We start from the raw sequence: 20,554 nt of genomic DNA on the forward strand, positions 1-20,554 counted from the left end.
TACAGCAGAACAACTCAGTTTGTCATTTCAAGATAGACAAACCCGGAGTGATGAGAGCTTTGCTATTCCCAAAGAGAACTACAAGATCAGCAGATGTCAATCATCTTCAAATGTTAAGAAAAATCTTATTGTGATAATAACTTCTGATCAGGTTTGGAGAGAAAAGAAAATTTGATGTCTATTTTGATTTTACAGTTTGGCCCATGTCCCATCTGTTATCATTGAGGAGGCGGGGTTTATGACCAATACTGCAACAAGTCAGCAGAGGGAGCTCTAAAAGCTTCTCTCCACTGGACAGCTTGTCGTGTCCACTCTAACAAGTCTATGGATTTTTTTTTAAATATTTGTCAGCGACACTGCTGTAGCGAAAATGAAAAAAACATAAATAACATTTGCGATCAATTTGCTAAAATGAAGCAACTCCCAGTTAAATTTTATCAAACAATGTTTAATGTAATTTGTCACAAGACCACTACATCAGTCTGTTAGCTGTTTCAAAAATCAGAAAACTTAAATAACATTTGTACTGACATTGCTTAAAAAAACATTTCCTGTTATTTTTTTATTTTTTTTATCAAACCCATTTGTGCGACACTAGGAACATCAGTCTGTTTGCTTTTACCCCCGAAATACATACAACTTAAATACAATGAACAATCACTTTGCCAAAAGGATAAAAAATAGAGTTTAATCTCTACAAAAAGAACATTTGCAGATATTTGGCAAGAAGAAGATATTCTTGTCATTGCATTAGTAGCTGCAATGAGCTCAAAGACTCACAACAATACTTCACCTTGTCAGAGCCACATCAGTTTGCTGTGAAACAACACAGCTGTATGTCCAGCTCCCGTCTCACCATGTGTAGGGATCAGCTTTGCTTTCAGGTCCTCCGATTTGATGCCAATAACAACGATCAGTCAAGAACTTGTTACGTTTCGGACTGATCAGCTGTTACGTAAGCACCTTTCTGCGTACAACACAACGTGTCCATTGCACATTTGGTGAGTCCCTCTTGATTAGCGCCAGAAATCTCTTCCTTTTCCCTGCCATGGTCTGAGCATCATCCATGCAAACTCCCACACAGTTTTTCTATTTCAGCCTGTGCTCTGTCAGGTAACAGACAAGAAGCTTAAAAAAATACCGCTGTTGCTCTGCTTGGGACAAACTTGCAAAACATTAAAATCCTCATAAAGTGTTGTCTGTGTTTGAATGAACACCATTGTGAGTATATGAGCCCGGTTTGTTAATTGTTCCACCGCAAAAAAAAAACATTACGAGGTCAAGACATTAATCCTCTCTCAGAGTCCTCTCATTGGCCGCTAGATGAACCACTCCTTCTTTGATTCCTCGATAGTTTCCGGGTTGTCGGTGCCGATGATGGCTGTGTCTGGTGACTCTCCTGCAGACTCCCTGCTGCCCTTGGACTCGTGGGTGTGGTAGGTGCCTTTGTGACGGAACATGTAGCGGATCAGGAACACCAGTGTACATAAGATGGTGAAGATCACGACAGCGATGATACCTGCAGAGGACAAGGACAGTAAGTACACAAATACAAGTGCTATTTTGTGTTATGATTAATAGTACTGTGGGTTTTAACAAAATCACCCACTTCTGAGTTAGGGTTTCCATGTCGAGCTTAAACATTTGGTTATTATTGGTTTCTCTGATTGACAACAATACAGTACATTTTCATTTTAGCCAGGTTTTAATCAATGATGCCAAATATCCACTGGTTCCAGCTTCTCAACGTTGACAAAATGTTGTTTTTCCCTTACAGAATAATACAGAAACTTGAATATTTGAAGTTTTACACAGTTGATTGGACAAAAACAAAAAATATATATTCTCGCTCTTGTAACTGTTGCTATCTGTTTCAAAAAATGTTGGTTGTAAAAATGTTTGTAACAATGCCTTTACCAACAGTGATGTTTGATGTCTGATATATATTTTTTTGACATTTATCAATCAAACTTTACTTATATAGCACCTTTCAGACAAATTCAATTGCAGTTCAAAATACTTTAAAAAAGTGATCGATTGTCTCTGGATGGATTGAACCGATATGAATTCACAAAATAACAAAGGTTACCCTACAATTAGAAAGTACTGGCCTACATGAGACTGAATAGATGAGTTTTTACATTGCGATTCAAAATCTAAATATTCTAGCAATCTTAAATAACTTCTCAAAACAACTCTTACCAATTCTCCACACGTAGGCTGGTACTTTAAAAACGGAGGTTTTCCTTCTCCAATGTTAACACCAGCTCTAGTTTGGTTACATTTGCATTAATCTCATGTAAACAAAAGTGACACAATGACTCCAAACAGAGGAGAAACCCGCACACTAAGACGTTACAAGCCAAAACTCTGTTTTCCCCCCATCCACACACAAACACTTTAAACTTCTGAAAATCTTCTCCCTGTAAGGGTTCTTCCAAAAGGTACGTTTTCAGTGACCTAAAACGCAGTTTGCATGTGTACGAAAGTGCTCAAAAATACCCCCCTACGTGTGGTCTAGGCCTGACTCATTTGTGGTTTATTTCGTTCACAGAATGTTGTAAAAATGAACCTTTTAAGATGTTTTACCTCCAATGATGGCGGAGTCTCTGTTGACTCCATCAGGAATCACTCTTTCCTCATTAAAGGGGAACTCTGCATCTGCAAAGAGGGATAACAAAAATTGAATCATTTCATACATCCACATATAAACTAAAACCCTTCCAGTCCTAAAACTTATTGAATAGATACACTGTATGAATCTGTGTGTGAAATATATGGACAAAAATCATTTGCTTATCCAAGGCCAGGTCATGGTGGCAGCAGGCTAAGCAAGTTGACCTAGACGTCCCTCTCCCCAGCTATTTTTTCCAGCCAGACTTAAAGGTCCTGACACTTATCTCAGCTGCTGGGCACAAACCACCTCAAATCCTTCCTGTATTCAACAATTGGCAGCACCCTGGAATAAACTTTCTCTGGGAGGCTGAAAGGCATAAGTGTGTGTGTGTGTGTGTGTGTGTGTGTGTGTGTACATATAGGGATATACAGTATGTAGAGGATTGAGGGAGCATAATGGTATGCAAGCAGGGATCTATTACACTTGCAGAAATACAGATGAGGTCTTTTGAAGTAATCCGTACCTGTGTTATCCAGATGCCAAGGATCTGTAGCAGCAGACATGGGTGGGATGGTGAGAGGTGACGCCCCACAGTTGGACTCTACCAGTTTTCCCTGGTACGACCCCGGAGAGGCAGCTGCAGGTTGGCTGTTCGGCTGATTGGCTGTGGCTGTTGGCGTGGCCTGGGCCTGTGCAGCAGTTCTCAGTGCTGACTTGAGGGGGGCAACTTCGTTGAACTGCACCCGTGACAGACAGCCAATGAAGCCTGGGGTGTTGTAGCGCTCGATGAGGATGGGGTCTATGTGTCCGGTTTCTGTACAGAGGCACAGGGTGGAACAGAAGCAGGGGTAATTGATTGTTTTGATAGACAAGAGTTTTACTGTTTAATGAGACCACCAAGCAGTACTGTTGTGTTGCAGTCACTGTAAACACAATGTAAATCCGTCTCAGACAGAAACACAGCCAGATATTTACATATCTAGCCTACTTGATTTCTGCTATATTGACCAACAACCAACAGGACACAACTAAGTGGTCTAGAGTCTCTGTCAGTGAACAGAATGGACCCCTCCCCAGTGCTTGGGTTGAGGTGTGCCTGTTTGTAGCTATAGCTCCATATATAATCCTTCATTGGATTCAGCCATCCGTTTCTCAACAGGAGGCTTATACAGAACCCGCCAGCTGTAAAGTCAGAGCGGAAAACCTCAGTCCATCTTGACTCTCTGACTTCAGTAAGAAAGTGAAGGTTAAGTGTACAATGTCTTTAAACTCCTGGATGTCTTCCTGCATCTGGACAAGGAAGTTTGCATCATTAGCATAAACGGATATGACCATGTTCCTTAGCCTACTCAGAAGCCGCTCCATGGCCACACTGTACAACTGGCCTGAGATGGACAGCCCTGCCGTATCCCTCTGTTTACTGCTACAGGACGGCTCAGCCTTCCCACCAACTTCACAACACAACACCCAGGACAAAAAGTGCTTCTCCAAAAGCCAAAACTGTTGGAAAAATCTTTTCAAACAAGAGCTTTCTTGCTGATGTCCCGGTAGGTCTTTAAACTAGAGCTCAGGAAAGTGAGACACCGTTTGTTGTGATCTGAGCTACCCTCCTATTGGACGCACAAAGGTGACGTCGGGGAGCGCAGCGCTTAAGTAGAAAATGTTTTAACTTCCGCGCAGCGTGCAAGAACCGCAAGCATGAGCCCACCACGTCCTATCTGAAAGGCCCTTTAGGGTATAGTGTACTATAATTAGAAAAAATTTATCTTGATCTGTTTGAATGTACTTTCCATTCAGGAACTTGTTTGCATATAAAGGGGTTTGTATATTCATTAACAGAAAACCTATATATAACAATGCAGAGAACAACACTGCTAAATATTTGTAAACAGAAGAGCTATCAGCACACTGTCTGCCTCATGAAAAACTGTCTGGTTGAAGCTACTTGGTTAAATTGGGGTCTTCAGGGTGAGTCAACCATTTTAAATTTGAATAACCTTTCAGATGTTAAATTATCATGAAAATCTTTTTTCAGACTCCTTTCTAAGTGACAAGCACAATTAATACCAAGACATTCTGAAAATGAAGGTCATTGACACTCCAAAAAGATTCCCAAATAATTATTTTGATATTTTGTCGGGATGAAGATAAAGTTGTAAAATTCACAAATAGATGAGAAACTGCAAAAAAAAAAAAAAAAAAAAGGTAATTATACTCACCAAAGACTTTGCCCAGGAACAGAGTCTTGACCAGGTTGAACTGTGTGTCTGAGGAGTCTGGGAGAGTGTAGCTGACAGGAGGGTAATGATCCAACTGTGAGCGAGAGACAAAGAGAGAAACTAAAGGAACATCTTTATTTATCGTCTGTAAAACTACTGACCACAGCCTTAGACCTGCATCAGCACATTAAACTGAATACTAGGGCTCCCTCTTGTGGGTATAAATGACAGGGAAACACAAAATTGTTCATTAAAAAAATATAAAGTAAACTGCTTGAAAGCTATTGATATGATTTATAGTAGTGCTGAAGAACCTCAACGCTGAAACATGTGAACAAACATGTTGTAAAGAGTAAATACAGAGAAGTGTAAAGAAGGCAGTGCAGCATTCATGTCTTTAAAAGAGCTGAATAATTGAAATTCTTCGGAGAACCTTCAAGAGGAGTAACTTAAAGATATATAGATAAAGTATGACAGAGAGTCAAGTGTATAAGGGCATACTGTTGTTACTAAAGCACACATTAAAAAAGACAGAATGAATAAGGAGAAGGATAAGGAGGGGGAAAAAACATACAGAAGAAAAGATCACAATAACAAAAACAATCCTGATCCCAATCAGAGGCTAGGATCCAAAACCTTTGTGTTACTAAATAGACTGTATTTTACTCCTAGCCTGGCATTCAACACATTGTTTTTTTCAAGACATGCTGCTCAGCAAAGTCATAATTTGTCAAGAAACGACTTGCAAACGACCATGCAAGTGGTTGAAGTAGCACAGAAATACTTTTCCATGAAAGTTAAGAATATCTTTATCGCCATCATCCTTACACTTCATATGATCTGTTACTTCTCACTTTCTATTTGCAAGGAGCAAATGCATGCTGTACCCTGATCAAAATAGTGATTAAGACTTTTCTATCTTGTTCAGAAAATACACGTCATTGCACATGAAAATGATGAAAGAAAACATCCTATGTAATAGTGCTTGATTGTATTTTTTACTCAAGGTTTTAGTAAAGCTGAATGCAAACTGAAAAGCGATCTTTAATGACGCTGCAAAGCTGGACTACAGATAAATAATCATCAACAATATGTTATTTCTAAAGTCTGTGCTGGGTTCAAAGAAGTAAAAACAAGGAGAGATCAAGAAGCATGTCTGTGGAGAAGTGAGAGTGCTGATGGAGGGAGGGAATACACGACTTTAATATCCTTAAAGTAATTAACTTCTTATTGCTGTTTCACTGAAGTCTCGATCTAATTATCTTGATGGCTGCAGTCGCTGCCGTTGACAGATACATTTTAACGCTACAATTTGTTTTCTTTGTTGCAGTAATAAAAAAAAAAAAAAATTCCTTTGCGTCTCTGTGCTCACAGGAGGACTGTTCCTGGGGCATGCAACTGTCTGCAGAATATAAACCAAACCTGGAAATACTGTAAATGTTGAATATCTGTCATTGCCTGTTAGTTGGCAGCTGAACTGACTGATCTGTGTGTGTGTGTGTGTGTGTGTGTGTGTGTGTGTGTGTGTGTGTGTGTGTGTGTGTGTGTATAGTTGCTCTTGTTTACAGGTTTGAATCATTTCTACCCCCCTGTGACCCCCACCATGATTTAGACTAATTGCTGGCCTTTTCTCACAGACACACCATATATCCTAATTGTATTTTTTCTCCAAAAAGCTGGCCACAGAGGAGCATTTTGTAGCCTTTGTTGGGATGATGGGGCACAATTACATTTTGTTCAGCTTAGTTACTTTTATCTGTTGAATCAAATTGGCTGCACAGGCGGGGGGACGGCAGTCTGAGACTCAAAAGCCCACAAAATGGTCCACAGAGGAAGACGGCTGAGGAAGAAACCTCATTGGCCTAACTTTGTCAATTACAATCACAGTCATTGGGACGCTTTCTTTTTACGCAGAGCTATTTAGACAACACAATGTTCTCCTTTTTACTCTGTTGGGCCTCTTAGTCTACACAAAGCTCACATTAGCAGAGTAATCAGCGGGTGGACAACAGGAGAGAATTAACAATGGGTGGAATCTATTTCCTAAAAATGTGCTCAAAGAAAATCTAATTTAGTCAATGTTCTGTTTATATTCTCAATAATTCTAAGTTAAAAAAGTCATTCCTTATCTGGCAGCTCGGTTTCCTTAATGAAATCTCAGCCACAGAAAATATTCCCATTACACATTAAATATCGGAGAAGCTAATGCAGCTCAATTTGTTTTACTTGAATAGACAGTAAAACAAGATATGATACGATACGATGCAATATGATGCAATACAAGCCTGCAAATCCACAACAAATTACTAGCCAAACCTCATACACAATTTAAAGGAATACACAGAAAAGGACAGAGGTCCATTTCTTCATTTAAACCTGGATATACAAAGTTTCCCTCTGTAATAACAGTTGAAGGCGGTTGCCACCTTGAATGTTCTTTTTCTTTGTTTCCTGTGAGTTCAATTACAAAGATGAGACATCTTGTTGCCTGAAGGGATTCCTCTCTTTCATCCTAAACAACCTGGTCGAGTGTAAGAGGTTGAGAGCCAGAGATGGAGAGATTGGGACTTATTTTGAACTCTCTGTGTTTCTCCTTTGATAGCGAGCTAACCTGACGAGACCTCACAGAGTGCAAAACGACCAAACACAGCTCCGTGTGTGGTGTGTATGTTTCAGCATGTGTTTTTGTGAAAATGTAAATCTGAGCCTCAGAGCTCTGAAGGTGTTAGATGACCCAGATCATCAAAATGATCTTTGCTATCTTAGTTTGTGGGTTTACTTTTCTTACTCTAAAGACATGATGTGTCTCTTTCAACCTCTGACTCTTTTCTTTTCTTTCTTTTTCTCTCCACCTCTCCTCTGCTCCTCGGTATGGTTACCACACTCCTACTTATCTTCCCGCTTTTTCTTCGTAGTCTTTTAAAACAATTTATTGTCCTAATGCCTTTTAAATTGCAAACCCTGGAAGGAGAGAGGTAAACAGTCTGCTTGCTCTTTTATGGTCTTCACTGCCTCTTACTCATGTGGTACTTCAAATGAAATATGATAACAACAAGGTCTCTGATGAGTGTAAATGCCTAATAACAATGAGTTTGTTCAATTTTGAATACCGATTGAATTGATTCAAAAATTGTCACTTTAGTCTAAAATGTTTTTTTTTCTTTCTCTCTGTAAATAGAATGAATCACCTTAGCATTTGCATTCAACTCTGCACATTCTTCCTTAATCATTAATGGATCAAATCAGCCTCCTGTTGCTGAAATGAACACTATAGCTCCTTTCAAACATACACTTCATGAATAATACTTTCCTGTCATTGTCTAGATGGGATGCATGAGTGAATGCAAAAGGCATGATATGTTCACCCCGATGCCTGAAGCAGAAGCGTGCAGCAGCTATGTTACAACATGATGTGCAAACATGGTATTCAATTGAGAAATGACACATGAGGACATCCATGAAGAAACTGTTGTGCAGGGTTCAAATATAGACTTTGATTTTTATTTTTCATTCTCTTTTGGAAAAAAAATGCAATCCCTATCTTTGCAAAAAAATAACAATCCACCAATCACACATGTATTCTGAACTGGAGGCAACCAATAGTAGCAGGATTTAGAAGTACATTTCCTTAATTTACAGCCTGCAGATATGTTATTACTGAACAAAGTCCTTCATAGTTAAGCCGAATTCTCCCTCCATCCTCGACAGCCGACTGAGGCTTGACTGTATCGATCCACACTGTGCTGCTAAGCGACACATAACTCAAAGGCACACACACAAACACAAGCCCAAACAATGACAGTCACTTTCCATTACCAACACAATGTCATGCACATGTGCAAACATGCACAGTTGTGCTTGGTGTCTTGTACAGTATACAACAATGCTCCCCCTTAAATACTTACACAGACTGTCAACTACATGTGAGAGCAACAATCACACAGCAGAGAGCACCCGTATAAACACACATGGATCGATGCATTCTCTCTGCTGCTATACTTAGACTGTCTACTGGAAGTGGATTAGCAGTGGTAGAAGACAAGCACTTTTATCATTGCATTTGTGTGTGTGTGTGTGTGTGTGTGTGTGTGTGTGTGTGTTCTGTACCTGGATGGTGATGCGTCTGTCAACTCGGGACATGTTGATGCTGTGTGGCTGTCCGTTGGCCAGGTTACGTTGATCCACGTCTATGGAGAACGGCTCCCTCAGACCTCCCAGGTTGTACCTCACCTGCAGTGAACCTGAAAACACACAAACTCACATTTCAGCTCTCAATCTCTGCACAACAAGTTCGGCATTAGTTCTCATCGATAGTTAGCTGAATTATTCAAATGAATTTTGAAGAGAAGCAGAAGCAATTTAAAAATCTGGGAATTAGTGAAGATGTTCTTGTTGACACTAAAAATTATAGTAATCTATCTTTTTTTACCAAAGCATTTGGATAAATAAACACTATTTTTTTTAAATGTTGGAAGATATCATAGCTCTCATGTGTTGGGGGGGACAGAGAACATGAAGCTGAAGCCATTGGCATCTTTTAATTTGATTTGGGTGTTTGTGAAAGTTGATTGCTGAAATATGAGTTTGCACTTAACTATTTGTATTACTTCTTTATACTTCTGTGTTCTGGAGTGGATTTGGGGGGAGATTATAGAACTTTGTAGTAGTAGTAAGTGTTCTGAAACATACTTTAGGCAGATATCTCAGCTATGAGCAACAAAGAATTTTGTCAGAATCTCACCATTGTGCCTTAAAACCACAGCCAGGTAGTCCTGTGTCTTGGAACTGACATACATCAGAATAGCTGGAGCATTGGACGTGCTGAAACTGAAGGCCACTTCCTCCTTTGTTAGATTCACTTCCTGTGGCGTGAGCTGGTGCGTCAGGATCTTTGAGTCTCTGCTGGCTCCTGCGACTGCTTCAGGCATGAAGTTGTACTTGACCAGAGTTCCTGCCTCAAAGAAACCCCCAACGTCTGGGTGGGAAAGATGGAATGAGGAAAAAAATATGTCAAGAACACATTTTATTCAGGAAGGTGCAAAGGGACTAGTAGACGGACGGATGGACAGACGATAAATAGCAAGATAGATCCACTGCCCTACTTCTACTGAAATGATGCATCTAAAATGAAGTTAGCTATGGAACAGGTCAAATCCAACACGCTTCAGTCTACTCTAACCTGCTGAGAAGAGAAGAAGAGACTGTGACTATTTGCCCTAAGTCTCAGCAGCTACACACACAATTGTCTGGAAGCATGAGAGGGAATGAGAAACCTTCGCTGCAGGGCAGAGACTCTTATTGTGTGTATGTGTGCTTGTGTGTGTGTGTACATGCACGAGTGTGTGTGTTTTATGTCAGCGCATGGAGAAGTGCAGGAAAGGGAAATTGTTCCAGCATAGAAACCTCTACAGTTTTTGTGAATTAGTGTATGTTTGTGTATGTTTGTATATTTATGTTCATATGAACATCACTTTTGGTGATCCTCAAGGGCAGAAAAGCACAAGAACAAGAGTGTAAAATAATAATACCGCAGGATCCCCTGAGCAGTGTGTAAATACAGAAACACTGGAAATGCAATGTGCAATTATGGCTGGTTTCATGCATTTTTCAGTTGGTGGGTACAGAGGTGGGATTAAAGAAGAGAAGGAGAACATTTAAAAAAACAGGAGATGGGCAACTGGGAGAGTATAAAACAAAGGAGAGGGCCGAGGAAGAAACAACAAAGAATTAGAAAAATAGAGGAAAAGAGTAGGAGAGAGAAAGAGGAATCCAAAACAGAGGGGAAGAAATGCAAAGAGGAAGTGGAGGAGAGACTCACAAAGGAAAAGCAGACTGTAACAAAGAGAGTGGAAGAAATGGTTGATTTCAGAGTAAAACTAAAGGAAATAGAGTAATAACTGATTCATAAGATGAAGGCACAAAACAGGAGAGAACAGGAGGAAAGCAGAGATCAGAAACATTGAAAAGAAGAGTATAGCACAAGGAGAAGGAAAGAAGGAAAGGGGTCAAAGCTACCTGAGAGAGAGACACATTAGGCACATGTAAAAAGTGAGGTAAATAGAGAAAAGAAGGACAATGAGTACTGGAAGAAGAAATGAGTGTGAAGGAGGAAAGAAGGAGGCAAAAGAGCAAATGGAGAGTCAACAGAGTAACACAAGGACACAAGGATGTGCAAAACAAATGAATCTCAGACTAAAGGCTGTGCTCCTCTTCGCCATACTATATCTAATGAATGCATGAGAAACACATATGAAGCTTTACCAATATGCAACCGTGCTGGAGCTCATCTCTGAACTTTAAAAATGTCGAGCTGCACGCTGCCCGGTAACAGGACTTGCTTTTTGTTAATCGGTTTAATGTTCTCCAGGCTCTGCAGCCGCACAGTTTTAGCATTCAGCGTGAGCACGCTCATGTTGAGGAGAATCGGCAGGTAAACACAATATCACTCTGAATCAATGACTTTCATCATAAGCCCAAACACTTTGAACACCAGCAGCGTTGAACTGAATAGGAAGTGGGGAAAAATCATGGAGCACAGCAAAAAACCCAGCAGGCTGTCAGGCAATGAGGCTCATTGAAACGTACAGTAAACTACTCCTGCAGTAATTCCGGCGCTAATTGACTCTGGCTCTGTGAGCAGAAGGGTAATTCAACAAAAATAATGTGTTTGCACAAAGGGTTATCTGCTACAGTTAGAAACCATAAGAGAATTTAAAAAAAAAGAAGAGATAGAAAAATGGAAATAAAAGAAAAAAACAATCAATGGGAGCTTGACTTAACTTGAAATTGAAGATTTGAAGATGAAAACAGTGTGGTGCACTTTTAGTAGCAGCTTCAACTTAAATGGTCTTATCTAAATATTCCTCTTACCTCTGGTGCAGAACGGCCCATCGTACGCGGTGTCAGTGCAGTCACACAGGTATCCGTTGTATTTCTCCACACACTTCCCTCCGTTCTGGCAGTACATCCCAAAACTGGTACAGTGGCCTTGGCAGCCAGGTTTGACCCCAGGCGTAACCTCGGCCCTCTCTTCCAGGTCCAGGGTGATGCCGTTCATCCGAAGGGCTCGGATACATCCCAGGAAGCCCCTCTGCCCCCCGGCAGCACCTGAGGAGGAGGGGGAGGAAGAAAGGAGAGAATGGGTGGTGGCATCAAGTATAAGCATCAGGAAATAAGAAATGAAGAAAGAAGTGAGGACAAACAGAAGTCAAACTCACTGAAGTCATTTTGAATAAAAGAGGCTGTTTTCATCTCTTTTACAAACGTTTATATCTCGACGCCTGGAGGAAGCCACTAATGTCACGTTAATCGTTCAGACTGTGACGCCGCTCTTGAAACAACCTTCAACTTGTTTGATTTCTTCACTAATTAAAACCTTCTAATGAACACAGTGTCTTAATGAACATCTCACAAGCACAGACACACACACAGAGGCATGTAAACTAAAACAGACACACACACACAGAGCACACCTGACATGAACGAGTCAGTAAAGGCATCAATGTTTCGCCTTGGGCTGTCGATAGCCGTTCCCCTAAACTGCTACCATCATCATTCTGGTCTTGCACCATTACTGTCTAACTATCCATTAAGTTGGACAGAGGAGGGTGTTAAATAGATTAATGTGAGCCTAAATGACTATAGCAATAAACACACTCATAAACATCATTCAGAGGCAAACTCACAGAGGACGGTTATAATGTATGGATAAACACTAATACACACCATCATGAACAAGAGCCAAGGGACTGTTTAGTTATTAACACCTCTCATCTGCATTCTTTTGATTATAGGGAAGTATGCATTGAAGCAAACATGTTAGGGAGCAATCTGCATCTGCACAGAACACATCGGCTAGCTTCTCGACACAGCGCAGACTTATTAAAGATTACTTCATCAAAAGGTACACGTACTTTGGTTTTCTCAAGCAAGTTCACTTTTTATGCATCAGGATGCAGATGGGCTTTCGGGCACCGATTCCCCTCCCCACACTTTTAGCACACCTGTTAATTAATCCATTGTGTACCTCTGATTGGCTGGAGGTTTGTGCCACCTGTTTACCCAGGACTGAATCAGTGTCTGATTAAACATGGAGCAGGCGCTGAGGCCTGCAGAGACTTTGGCAGACAGAGGTACAAAGGCACATACACATACACACACACACACACTCACACCCTATTGCATATATTTTTGTTAGACTCACAAAAGGAGTGCTAAAGAGCCTGACTCGTTCTGACTGAAGGTAGCATTTTACAGATATATCCATTGTTTGGTGTAGATGGAGGTGTATGAGCTGAACTTCATGAGTACCTTCATTTTTCTTAGATCAGGTAAATATGTTTTGTTATATGGTTCACTCTAACAGTTTTTGCTTTATATCAATATCCAGTGTTGGGACGTTACTAAGTAATGTGCAAGAAGAGTGAAAGGCTCCAACAACACGCTTGAAGATCAACTTGATTTATTACTAACCAGCCCACCTTTGCAGGTGTCTCATTGGCTGATACATACGTGGACGTATATGATTGGTTAAAAAAAAAAAAAAAACGAACCTATTTAAATGATGTTTGTAATGTCTTTCTTGAAACCTGGTGAAGGTCACAAGCCGAAAAGCGTTGGTCTAATGAAGTTGATGAAGTCCATCTTCAAAGTGTTGCTGGAGCCTTTTGACCTCTATTGATTAAATGTTACCTACTGTCTTGGCAGGTGAGTGAGGCTGGCTTCCCTGTGACAGGTGTCCAAACATAGAGTGAATAGCAACAAGCAAGATGAGAGGGGCAGAACATTAAGAGAAAGAAAAGAAAGACAAAAACAACGAGAGCATTGATGAACAGCATGCAAAGTAATCAGAAAAGTGAGCATTAACCAAGAGGGAAATCAAAAGAACAGATGGTGGCATTAATAAATAAAAAAAGACAATATTGATAGCATGTATGAAGTGACCTGCAGAGCTCAAAGTGAACAGTGGGAGGTAAACGACAGCAGGCTGATGGTATAACATTTACTCTCAGGGCCATTAGAGCAAATGAGCCACTGTGCAGTAAACACTAAAGCAATCAAACGCTTGATGAGGAGCATATTGATCGAGAAAGGGAGAAGGAGACGATACAGAGACGGATATGAGAACAAGGAGCAGCAACATAAAGCTCCCTGTTGTACTACCCTGCTGTGAGTTTATGTGAAACCCTACAAACAGATCACTTATATTGTCATCAACGTTCTTTATCCAAGTGATTTTCCACGTTGACTTTCAAATCAATATCAAACAGAGACAGTGTGCAAAGTGGAAGAGGATGTTTGGAAACAATTTGAGCCAAAATCATGACGTCTGCAAGGACCCACACACTCTTTCAATATGTGTGCATCAAACATAAAAAGACTTCTTCAAAAATGAGGATAAAGACGGGGTTAGAGATCAGATAGGTTGCTTTCACCTCTTTATCTTCCACTATCTCCTGTGTTTCAAAATTTTCTGCCGGCTTTGACCTTCCCCTGTCTGTCTTCATTTGAAGGTAAGGCTAGAATGCCCGAATGCAAGGGAAGAAAGGGACGGAGAAAAGAAAGCAAAGGGACAAAAAGCGGACAGATCTTCTGCAATTTTAAACTTCTGACGAGCTTGAGAGGAGTTTTTGCGCAGAGAAGACGGAGCTTTGAAGGACAAACCCTTGGTACAGTATAATAAGTGCTTGATAATAAGTGCTTGGTAGCTGATACAGCATGTGTGTGTGGGGGAAAGAGAGTCAAAGGGTTGATATCCTGCTTTAGAATAATACTTTCTTAATCCAAAGTAATATGAAAGATGAGCCAAAGTATTAAAGAATCAAAGAAATGACCTCTACAAAGGAACTTATTCAGCTTTACTCACACGCCCTCACATTCAGCCAAGAGGCTCAGCTTCAACTTTATCAAAACTCTGATCACTTACACGGGTGAGTGTGAGGTGTGTGTTCTCATTTGTGTGCATCATAAAATGAATCAAATGGCCGTGCGTGTGTGTGTTGGATGAACATTAAATTAATTAGTAGTAGCTGTGGCTTAGCCAGGATGAAGCCTCTTCTAAAAATAATTGGGTTGTTTTTAGTAAAGGCTGTTTTCTGAATCAATCAGATTTAACCTAAATGAATGTGTGCATCTGAGGGCAGCATCAGTCGAAACACAGACAGCACAAATACATGTTTTTATCCAAACCTGTTGTGAGTTGGTCCCGGCACGGACCAAGTCCGGAAATTGGTCTGGTAGCTGGAGAGGTGCCAGGCCATTTCCTGAGCACTGCCGAGGTGCCCTTGAGCAAGGCACCTAACCCCCCCCCCCCCCCACAAGCTCAGGAGCGCCCGCCGTGGGCAGCCCCCTCACTCTGAGACCTCTCCATTAGTGCATGTCCACAGGATCCTGTTTGTGCATGTGTGTGTATTTCAGTTCATGTTTGTGTAGCATGTTAACTAGACAGAGTGTAAAAACGAATTTCCCCTCGCGGGATCAATAAAGTATAAATTCTTCTTCTTCTAACTGATGATGTACAAAGAAGGCACAAAGAACCTGTAACTATGGTGTGTTTACTCCAAAACAAAGTAAATATTAAATTTGCAATTTGCAATGAAAAATGTGGATGTGATTCAGTCTTAAATGGTTGTTAATTGTGTGTGTGTGTGTGTGTGTGTGTGTGTGTGTGTGTGTGTGTGTGTGTGTGTGTTTTTTGTCTGTCTTACCCACGTAGAGCTGGCTGAACAGCTCTAGCCGTGTGTGTCCTTGTGCAGGAGCGAGCTGATTCACCCGATACGTCTGATCCAGCTGAAGGACCGCCTCTTTGACGTTTCGCTCAGCCGTCACGCTGTGCCACTGGTCGTCATTGAGGGGCGTGGCAGAGTGGACCGTTAGCTCTACGGGCCCGTTTCCAACGTCAAAGGAGAAGGAGATGACTTTTGGAGCTGCAGAGAGAAAGTGAGAGAGAGAAAAACAAAAACTTTAGAAGTCATTTATCATAAATTCAAAGAAATCATTTTTAAACCCAAATGACCCCATGAGTCCACTCTGCAGGTTAAATATGCGTTCATTTTCTCATCTAATGGCTCATTTGTTTCAAGGCCGGTCATTTTGCTTTTTATAGATTTCAGCTTTGCAATACACCACTGCCCACAGGTCTGGACAGGACTAATCCAGCAAACAGTCGATAGATGCCAAGAAGTGCTGCTTTTGCATGACATAAAATTGTACCACAGAACTGTTTTTCAGTTACCACCTGTAGATTAAAGATGCTTTTGCAACTGCACTGGTGAGATCACAGTATGATGGTGTTTAACCTCTCTGGAGGAAACAGTGATCAATTTATATGTGGTGTGTTTTTTCTGTGTGTGTATCAGTTATGACAGAAAATGTGTGAGGGAGATAGTTTTGTGGCCTATTCAGTTTTTGTTTGCTTTTATTCTTACTCGACCCAAATTTAAACCAGTCAGGTTAATAATCCCCAAAAGGTCTCAAATCATTAAACCCATCAGTGACACATTACAGAGCTGGAGGACACTGCTGGTTTAAATATGAACTTTTAATCAGTGTGTTTGTTATATTAAGTTTTTTTTCCCCTTACAACATATTTGTTGCGTTTTTAAGTAAAATGTTCAATAAATGCTCGTCACTGCAAAATCTCAAAGCATTTTTTTTTCTTTGACCTATGAAAGAATAAAGCAATAATGAGAGTACTATTACAACTCGCAGTTGTCTCTCTTCTTACTGTTTGTTACCACTGTGAGGCCACTTGAGAGCTTCAGACCTCTATATGTTATGGTTTCATCAGGCTCAGATATCAGAGTGGATTTTATGTAGTGATCAATGAGGAAGTATGCTCTGCCCTTTCCCTCCATTGTGTACTGTTTTTATAAAGTAATCTTTTTTTCCTTACATTTTTCTCCCGTTCTTCTCGTTCCTACAGCTAATATATTCTTCCTCTGTTTCTTCTTCTGTTTGTTCATTCCTTCAATTTCCTCTCATGTTGTTTTCCTTTGTTCTCTTATTTGCTTGTTCCTTTTATCCATCCTCCCTTGAGTCTACCCTCTCTTCCCCGAGCTTTACTTTTTTTTTATTGTTTGTTCACTGTCTCTTTATTTACTGCTTGCTTTCACTTGCCAATTCCCTATCACTCTCTCACTTTGCCCTTCCTCCCTTCCTCCCCTCCATCATTCCTCCATTCTTTACTTTCTTCTTTCTTTGCCTCGATTGCAGACTTTCACAATGAGATGTCAAAGACACCGGAAATCATCTCAGCAAAAGCCTGTCTTTGAGTGCTGAGCGTATTAAACATGATACATGTGAAAGAAAAGAGCTTGAACATTCAACAACCCACAGTGCACACACAGTGAGACAGTATAAGCCCCCTGAGTGATGCCTGTGTGCAAAGAGCAGGTCAGCAGGACATGGAGGAGCCTCATCACTTATTTTAAATACTGAAAGAAAGACAAACATATATCAGAATACACAAATAGAAACAAAAGCTATTGCAGCGTTTGAGTGTGTGCATTAGTTTACTTGTGTGTTGTTTTAGCGCCATTGTACAGCAAGATTGATGCCGTACAACTTTCCTTTTTATCCCCTGTCCACAGGAAGGAATGGAAACTAAAGTGCTCTCAGAGCTCGCCTCGTCTATTTGCATATCGTGATAGATGTCCTTATTGCTAATGTGTGTGTGTGTGTGTGTGTGTGTGTGTGTGTGTGTGTGTGTGTGTGTGTGTGTGTATGCAATACTGTGAGTGCGAGACATACTTACATGTTGGCCCGAAGACAAATCAAGCAAAGATTTTTATTTTTTCCCATTTGTTTTTCTATTAATCTGTGGATGTGAATGCTGAGAGAGCCACGTTCTAAATGACGCCTCAGTGCAACCAAACAATGATAAATAGTGAAAAGAATTGTGTACTGTGTGTATTTGTGTGTGTGTCTGTGTTTGACTGGTCGCTGCTTGTGTTGGTGCGGATGTTTCTTGTGTGAACTTCATTTCAGTTTGTTTATCTATATTAGATGGCTGGCAGTGTGTTATCTCTTCTGTCTGTTTTCTGTTTTCTAATTCAAACTCACTGTCGTCTGTCTCATCTGCTGCTGTCTTCATCCTTTAGCTCTGTACCTCACACGCCTTATACTGCTGGAACAGTCATGCCTCTTTAAGGAGGGGAATTCTGCAGATTGTCCACAGCAAACCTGCTGCTGTTAATGTGCATAAAAACAATTTCCCTGATTAGTCCTAAGCATGTTTTCAGACCAAAATTAAAAGCAAATTTACCTAGCAATGCGACAACATAAAAAGTCAAGATTTGTGCCTGAGACCTGAAGGAGTCATGAGATGAAAATAAGGGTACTAGTGTAGTGTTCAACAACAAAAATTCAACATCCAAGAGACATTTGAAGGCTGGGTGAATAAAAGCCTAAGTGTTTCGATATCTTGAGGAGAATTTTGTTTACAAATCTGCATCTGGATGAAGTCTATTGGTTTCCTTTCAATCTGTTATTTGCAATTAAACTCTAAACACACAAAAATGGTTCATTTTGGTTTTGTATTGTGGTAAACCAGATGACTCATCATTGACAGGTACTCTCTAGCTTTAAATTTGAATTTCCAGTATTTGTTGTCTATCTGAGTAATCTTGATTTACCTACCTCAATCAAACTGAGCGCTGGCTATACCTTCAAGTAGCTGAAAGCAGCAGTCAAGTTTGTCATGACAGTTTCACCCTTTTTGGCAGTTTTCTTAGGATATAAAATTATATAATTTAACAAGTCAGAAGGACAACTTGGAAAAGTCAGAGCTGAATATCTGCTAAACTTCAGCAGTAAACTTTGTGACTGTCTGGTCTTTACACATAAAATGCCAAAATATATTTCTAAATGCTAAGGTCTCCAAGGAAAGTAAATGTATCTTTCTGGATCCCTGACCGAAAATGTTTATAACCTATGGGCACCATGCAGTCTATTAAGGACTCAAAACCCAGCGTTACTTTCTACTGAGCTACAGAGATCCTCGGAGCTGGAGCGTTTGTGTATCTCAGGACCTTTCTGTCTGTCCTCAATCCTGTTACCAGCCAAGTTCACATGCTTCTGTACACCTCTTGAATGCTGCCTCTCAAATGTGTCCATGCCTCCCTTCTTTCGATTAAGATTCAAAGAGGAAAAGTGTCCACTTGAGTCTGCTGAGGTCCCGGTAATGTGTGTTCTCTACGAGGTCTCGTGTGTGTATATTGAAGTGTGCGTTTGTGCTTTGAGCTCCTGCAACAGCATGGTGATGCTATTCCAGCCTAATGCTAGTCATTTCATGGACCTGACTGGATTGCAGCAGATACAGTTTTTTACACTAGCGAGACCGTAGAGGTTATGTGTGTGTTTATGTGTGTTTGTGTGGACGCCAGGCATTTTGTGATATTGTGTTTGAATGTGTGCTGTGGGACCAAATGCAAGATGATAGTGAATCGATGTGAGGGCATTTTAAAAGCCTTGGGAAAAACACAGACATAAAAATATATATACTCACACACACACACACACACACACACACACACACACACACACACGCACTTCCTATCTCCTCTTGCCTAATATGCAGTCTGGACAGACATTGTACTTATAAGGGAATTTGTGTGTGAGTTTATGTTTGCAAGTTCATAAATACAGACTTTGTGGCTTATCTTGAGTCATTTTAGTCAGATACAGACAGATGTTTCTTACATCTGAGCTCCAAGCGAATGAAGTCAGTGTTGCCCAGGTTCTCCAGAAAGACTCCATAGGGTGCGCTGGTCTTAAAATAGAAGGAGATGTCAGCGCTGGTCTCACCCTGGAAGGTGGCAAAGTGCAGGTAGGACGACGGGGTGGTGAAAGAGGCAGCGTTCCAGTAGTTATCTGTGAAAAAAAAAAAAAAAAAACAACACAGAGCTCAGAACAATCCCATCTCATGTCACACACTGTGCTCTCCATTATCACTCTGGCTAACACGTTCTCATCTGATCAGCTGCAGAATAAATGAATTGTAGGAATCATTCATTTCAAATACAGATTCACTTTATTAGATAAGTTATTAATTAATAACCTTCAGCTCGACTTCTATGCAGAGGTTTAAATGCCACCTGTAATTTCCTGCAACTGCAGAAGTTGACCATCTCAGAGAGAAAACACTTCTTTTGCTTTAAATGAAGACCTGAGAAGGGGATAAACATACATGGACAATGTGTTGTAGGATTTTTGATGACAGTTCTTCATTTGACTTTTATGAAGTGTACCGGTGGTGGCTAATTTTGACAAAGTATGTGAAACAGCTGCTGATTCATTATCAGACGACATTATGATGAAGTGACTTTCTCCACTGTCTCCTCCCCCCTCCCCCTCACATTGCCATGTCTCTGTTCACTCCTATCAGTCATTGAAGATGAAGAGTGAGGGAGGAAGCAACAGGAGAGGAGCCGGGGGGAAAGGACAGAAGGCAGAATTTGAGAAAAGAGGCCATGATGGGTGAGAGGGTAGAGTGTTGAAGAAGGGAAAAGAGGAGATAAAAGTCATGCAAAGGGCAGGTGACAGAAGAGGAGGGAAGGGAAATATGTGTGTGGAGGGCAGAGGAAGAGGAGAGGAGTTAAGGCTAATGTGGATTTAGCTGTGTGCAATCTCTTTGACTCCTCAGAGGATTGGCATTTAACCCTCTATCATAACCTCAGGGAGAGTGGAGCAGAGGGTACACTGCAGGTGTGTGTATAAG

The 20,554-nt window shown here is 40.7% G+C and overlaps 1 protein-coding gene across 2 annotated transcripts in view; it reads right to left on the bottom strand.

Annotated features, from left to right (window-relative positions):
• Window positions 1–427: 427 nt before the first annotated feature.
• The window catches only part of LOC132993984 (contactin-associated protein-like 2), a 211,208-nt gene continuing 191,081 nt past the window's right edge, over window positions 428–20,554 (bottom strand). Inside the window, exons 18-27 of one of the 2 annotated variants that reach the window (XM_061064023.1) lie at window positions 19,537–19,707; window positions 15,543–15,761; window positions 13,532–13,561; window positions 11,707–11,943; window positions 9,578–9,811; window positions 8,944–9,077; window positions 4,837–4,930; window positions 3,141–3,431; window positions 2,590–2,661; window positions 428–1,519 (exon numbers count right to left, since the gene is read on the bottom strand). In XM_061064023.1, coding sequence (XP_060920006.1) covers window positions 1,320–1,519; window positions 2,590–2,661; window positions 3,141–3,431; window positions 4,837–4,930; window positions 8,944–9,077; window positions 9,578–9,811; window positions 11,707–11,943; window positions 13,532–13,561; window positions 15,543–15,761; window positions 19,537–19,707 — 1,682 coding nt within the window. In that variant the 3' untranslated portion in view covers window positions 428–1,319. The remainder of the gene's footprint in view (window positions 1,520–2,589; window positions 2,662–3,140; window positions 3,432–4,836; window positions 4,931–8,943; window positions 9,078–9,577; window positions 9,812–11,706; window positions 11,944–13,531; window positions 13,562–15,542; window positions 15,762–19,536; window positions 19,708–20,554) is intronic. The other variant, XM_061064024.1, reaches the window with a different exon arrangement.

This window comes from Labrus mixtus, chromosome 19, assembly GCF_963584025.1.
Source record: "Labrus mixtus chromosome 19, fLabMix1.1, whole genome shotgun sequence".
Taxonomy (NCBI): Eukaryota; Metazoa; Chordata; class Actinopteri; order Labriformes; family Labridae; genus Labrus; species Labrus mixtus.